The 6,000-nt window shown below is 44.6% G+C and overlaps 1 protein-coding gene across 3 annotated transcripts in view; it reads left to right on the top strand.

Moving 5' to 3' along the window:
- ATXN7L1 (ataxin 7-like 1) overlaps window positions 1-6,000 on the top strand; it is a 233,765-nt gene that overhangs the window by 213,019 nt on the left and 14,746 nt on the right. For all 3 annotated transcript variants that reach the window (XM_012650369.1, XM_012650371.1, XM_012650370.1), the window contains one exon: window positions 3,327-3,519. In XM_012650369.1, the coding sequence (XP_012505823.1) occupies window positions 3,327-3,519 (193 nt within the window). The remainder of the gene's footprint in view (window positions 1-3,326; window positions 3,520-6,000) is intronic.

The raw sequence follows: 6,000 nt of genomic DNA, 5'->3' as shown, positions 1-6,000 counted from the left end.
GGAAAAAATTAAAATATAAAAAAACCAAAAAATACCCAGGAAGTTTTTTAGCAACTTTCTTACATATACCTATACTACTAACTGTCTTTTCTTTTTTTTTTACTTTTGTTATGAAATTTTCCCCATGTAGAGAGAATAGTATATTAAACACCCGTATACCTAGTTTAACAGTTGTTGTATTAATATTTTATGATTACATTTGCTTCATCTATGGTTTTTGATGATGTATTTTGAAGTAAATTGCAGATACCATGGCATTTCCCCTCTAAAGACTTCCATTGCATCTTAAAAAGTAAAGATAATTTCCTGTATAGCCATGATACTATTTTCACACTTAACAAAATCCAGCTCTCTTTTATCTCCCACAGGAGAGAGAGGTCCCATTATGATGGAGAGAGCTTCAAATAGAGCCTATTTGAAAGTTTGGAAACAAATGTTCATTAGTAGAAGATTAGTTAAGTAAAATATGATATATCCATATTATGGATTACTGGGGAATATTAAAAATGATGATATAGTTCTATACATGGAAAGATTTCTAAAACATCACCAGCTTTTTTAAAAAGCATGTCTCAAAATAGCATGTACAGTGTGATCCAGTTCTTGCTTAAAAATGCATATGCATGTGTATGCGCAGTTAAGAAGTCTGGAAGGATGTAAATCAAAATGCTCACAGCAGTTGATCTTGGGCAGCAGGACTATGGGTACTGTTTTCTCCTGTGTGTGTTTCAGCATCACCTAAATGGTTTTATTATGTGAATGTGCACCTCTTAGCAGACATTGGTGTTGCTGCCCCTTCCTGCTATTGAAGAGCTGGTATTGAAGAATGCCTGGGGATATGTGTTCTTTGGACTATAGATTTTTAACACAGAATCAATGGCATCTTTGTTTTTATACGTATAAGAAAGAGAGTTATTAATAAATTGTCATCCTAACAGAATTCTTGTAATGATACTGAAAAATCACCTATGCCCATACTTTGTTTTGTTTTGTTTTTGTTATATAATATATGTAACATAAAATTTACTATTTTAACCATTTTTAAGTGTACAGTTTCATGACATTAAATGCATTCACAATGTTGTGCAGCCATCACCACCATCCGTCGTCTCCTGAACTCTTCCATCATCTCCAATTGAAACTGTCCCCAGCAAACACGAACTCCCCATCCCTCTCTCTCTCCTGCTCCTGATAACCACTGTTGTAATTTCTGTGCAGGGACCTCATATAAGTAGAATCATCCAATATTCATCCTTTTTGCCCAGCTTATTTCATGTAGCATGATGCCTTCAAGGGTCACCCATGTTGTAGCATGTATCTGAATTTCATTCCTTGTTAAGGCTCGAATAATACCCCATTGTATGAGTATACCACATTTTGTTTATCCCTTCCTCTGTTGATGGACATTTGAGTTGTTTCCACCTTCATGGTTTTATTTTTAAGTGACTGCTTTTGGAATCTGGTATGAATTCAGGTCGTTGAGAACTGAAAAGATTTTAAAGCAACAAAGAATCCAGGGTGAAAATGAGAGAGAAGGGTAACAAATCATCGGTGCTGCTTCCTGAGACCTGAAGGGGCAGCTCTCAAAGCAGAAAGCCAAGGCTGGGCGCGGTGGCTCACGCCTTTAATCCTAGCATTCTGGGAGGCTGAGGTGGGTGGATCGTTTGAGTTCAGGAGTTCCAGACCAGCCTGAGCAAGAGCGAGACCCCGTCTCTACTAAAAAAGTAGAAAGAAATTATCTGGACAACTAAAAATATGTATATAGAAAAAATTAGCTGGGCATGGTGGCGCGTGCCTGTAGTCCCAGCTGCTCGGGAGGCTGAGGCAGGAGGATCGCTTGAGCCCAGGAGTTTGAGGTTGCTGTGAGCTAGGCTGACGTCATGGCACTCTAGCCAGGGCAACAGAGCCAGACTCTGTCTCAAAAAAAAAAAAAAAAAAGCAGAAAGCAGCAAAATGATTTATTTTTTTTATCGTGATTTTTATTTCCCAAAACTTCTTTTTCTCCCTGTCTTTGCTACCTCTCCCTGTTTGATCACCTGATGAAAATAGAGAAATGGTATAAACTAGTAACAATTGACTGTAACTATTCCTCTTCTGACTCTTCTACTAATGTGGATGTGTTTGCTTTTGCTTTTGCCTTGTTTTGTATTGCATTTTACTGCTCAGGGAGCATGTAGTGTTACCTCTTATTGTGACATTGCTTTTTTGTAAGGTTAGCCATAATTGAGATGACATCTATTGCATATATACACATGGAATTCATTCATTCCTTTGTTGAGAAAAATATCTCTTCCAAACCTACTATGAGCCAGCCATGCCCTGCAGTGGGTAAAGTGGCTTGCCAAAACTGAATTGAACAGTTATCTCAGAAGATACAATTAAACTACGCATGGACCAATATTAAGAAACAAGCACAGACTGGGTTCAGTGGCTCATGCCTGTAATCCTAGCACTTTGGGAGGCCGAGGTGGGAGGATCATTTGAGGCCAGGAGTTCAAGACCAGCCTGAGCAACATAGCGAGATCCCATCTCAACCAAAAAAAAAAAAATTTAGCCAGGTGTGTTGGTACATGCCTGTAATCCCAGCTACTCAGGAGGCTGAGGTGGGAGGATCCCCAAGCCTCCTGGTTCAAGGTCACAGTGAGCTGTGGGCGTGCTGCTGCACTCCAGCCTGGGCAACAAGGCAAGACCAGCCCTGTGTCTTAAAAAAAAAGAAAAGACAAGAAAAAAGAAACAGGTATGGCTATGGCTAAGGGAACTAGTGGCCTTTCGCCAGGACAAAACCTTCATGCCAGTATGGTAACAACTTCCTAAGGTCGTAGTTTAGTAGCGAAGAACATGTGCAGAGGACTGTGATCCTTCATTACTGATACTTGGCTGATTGCTCCGATCTTGTTACCTGGTTGATCTTCCCATCAGGTTCCGCTTTCAAAGCGAAGCCACCTCATGGCAAGTGCAAATGACTTACATGCAAACGGGCAAACCGTTGTAACTGAATTCACAGAAGATTAGTTTTGGGTTAAATTAACTCTCTGTCACGTTCCTGTATTTGACATTCCACTGCCGCTGTTGGGCTTTTCCCTCATTCCTGTCACCAGCCTGACTCAGCCAGCAGGGCAGAACCTAACGTGACCCAGTCACTGCAGAGAGCTGGTCCCTGCTAACCTTTCAGCCTTAATTCTTTCCCTTGTGCACAATTGCCATCGACCTGCCCTCCCTGACATATTGGCAAGGCTAATTGGGCTGTTTTCCGAGCACCGTTAACCTGGGTGGATCTTGTTACCTCAGAAAAGTTTATTCTGTTTGTTGCCCCCTCTTGCTCGTAGACCGTCATCTGCAAACAGCATAAGCAGCAGCACGTCCTCAAATCACAGCGGCTACACTCCAGAGCCCCCTCTCCCCCCCGTTGGAGTTGACCTCGCCAGCCGACTGTCCAGTGATGAAGGGGAGATGGACGGAGCCGACGAATCCGAGAAGCTAGACTGTCAGTTCTCCACGCACCACCCCAGACCTCTTGCGGTGAGCGTCCAGCCCTTCCGCGCAGTTTCCCCCGTGCTTTGCAGGCACTTAGGTGATCATGCCAGAGGCACACATTCCTAAGGAAAGGCCATCAGTACAGTGTTTTGGGAAAAGGCTTACCTCGAGGTTGAATGATTGCCTTAGAAATACCTTCTAATGTCACAGAAGGAAAGGAAAGGGCTGCTGGCTGATAAGAACCCTGAGTATTTGTGGTCCACCTTGAAACAAGAATGCTTGAGAAACAGTGTTTCTATAAGTGTACTTGGGAGCTGACCTTCTGGCCTTGGCCATCTAGAATGATGTCTGAGTTAGCGTGGTTCGGCTGCTCTGGAGACTGACTGTCGTAGCAGTGTATCAGGTGCCCGGCCCTCACTGGTGTTCTCCCTGTTGGTTCTGAGTTTTATTGTCATTAGTAAGTGTGGCTGTGTGGCACCAGAACTGAGTGAGAGTGTGTGTGTGTGTTGAGGGAAGGAGGAAGCATTTCAGGTCGGCATGAATGCCGATTAACAAAAAGGGCACGCACTTCCCAGTTCCCTGAATGAGTCCACTTGAACATTTGAGACAGTCATTGAAATTGAGGTGGGAAATTGGAGGCATCCGCTAGAGGCTTGTTTATGTTTGCCTTGTGAGCACTTGAGAAGGGAATGGCTAGTGCTACCATCACAGAGCCCAATGCAGGGAGCTTGGAACATGGGACCCCACAGTGGTTTACTCCGGTGCCAGCCTGAGCTCTGCCAGGATCAGCTTTGACTATCACTAGATCTCAGGGACTGTGTGAGTAAAATCAGTCCTACATCAAGATAGAGCGAGTCCCTCTTCCCTTCTGTCTGTGTGACGAATGAAGGCCACATGTACTTCCTGTTTCTGGGGATGATGGTTACAACAGCCTGAGACTTTGCCTGTTGGCTAGTACAGAAATCGTCAGGGATGTCTACGGCCATATCACCCTGAACGCACCAGATCTCGTTTGATCTCGGAAGCTAAGCAGGGTCGGAACTGGTTAGTACTTGGATGGGAGAAATAGTCAAGGATAATTAGAAATGCCTTTGACTGCCAAGAGTAGGAAAGTCAACTCACATGGCAAAAACACTAAGGTCACTTAATCATCTCATAGGCAAGAAGTTCAGAGGTAGGTGCTTCCAGGCCTTGTTCAGCTTCTCCACAATGCATGGAGCTGAGAGACAATCCGTCTTTCCTGCATGATTCCAACACGTCTTGCCACAGCTGCGATTTCACATCCTCACCTGTGGCATTTCTACACAGGTTGCAAAGGGACAAACCGAAAAGTGGTCTTCTTCCAAGGTGCTGTCTTACATTAGGAAAGTAAATCTTCCTGTGAAACCCCAGCGGACTCCTCCCTATATCCACCAGAGATGGGTCACGTGCCCACTCCTAGATTGATCGATGGCAGAGAAGGAAGGGATTGCAGAGACACAGGACGAAACCAGGTTCTGGGAGGAGACCCACCTTCCCTGTTTACTGTTGCATGTCAGATAGGAGGAAAAAGTGTGATTCTGTGAGCAAGGAAAAGACAGGGAGATGTGGGAGTGGATGGCGGTAGGCAACCAAGAGGACCACAGCAACCAGCAGTGAGGATCTGCAGCTCTGCTGAGAACGTCATGTGCCAGGTGGGAACAGGAGCTTCCCGGGGCCACCTCGCCTTGCATCTATAGGTAATTAGATAATACATAGGGGGCAAAGACAAAACAGTGTCTCCAGCTCCCGAGTCTGAAAGATACGAGGCTTTACCAGAAGGGCAGACTCTGGAGTACATCAAGACATTTGTCCAAATGACAAGCGGCCAGACTACAGAGGATTAGCTGAACTCAGGACATGGCGCATCTGTGTGCCCTCAGTGGCTTGCCAATTTCAATGGAAAGGCCATGGATTTGTTTCTTTGCTGACCTTTCTCTCAAATCATTTTTGGTAATGAATGCTTGCTCGGTGCTGTCTGTAGCAATTGGGATGAAGGAAGAAGTGATGTCCAGGCCTGGAACAGCTCCCACATGCTGCTGGGGACCAGCTTCCATGTCGGAGAATTCCCTTTGTGTGTTTTCTTGCTTGGTCAGTAAGCACTTAATGTGAAGGTGTAGAAAAGTGGTTTTCATCAGCACTACCAGATTTAGTGGGTTGGCAAGATTTTAGTGCAAAACCCCCCAAACACAAGCAGAAACAGAACAAAGGGAAGGTCTTACATTTCTTCCTGAGAACTGTTCCAAAGGCTGGTTCCAGGACGGGTGTGTGGAATCAGTGCCAATCCAACCCTGTGTCTGGGATGGAGGCCAGGGAGCTGCTAGGAGGCCTGGAGGAAGGGGGAAAAGCTGCTTTTGAGTTATAGAGTCATTTGCAGACTTGCCTGAGCTCTAGACCAGCCAAATGTCACCTTGTCAGAGGCCGCCTGCATTTCTGTCTCCTGGCTTTCCGGTTGTCCTAACATCATAATCAAATGGTGTTTATTGAACATCTGAATGCCCATATTTC

The sequence above is a fragment of the Propithecus coquereli genome, unplaced genomic scaffold (assembly GCF_000956105.1).
Source record: "Propithecus coquereli isolate 6110/MARCELLA unplaced genomic scaffold, Pcoq_1.0 Scaffold32, whole genome shotgun sequence".
NCBI classification, from domain to species: Eukaryota; Metazoa; Chordata; class Mammalia; order Primates; family Indriidae; genus Propithecus; species Propithecus coquereli.
Note: the sequence above shows the minus strand (reverse complement) of the source record. Positions and strands in the feature narration are given on the sequence as shown.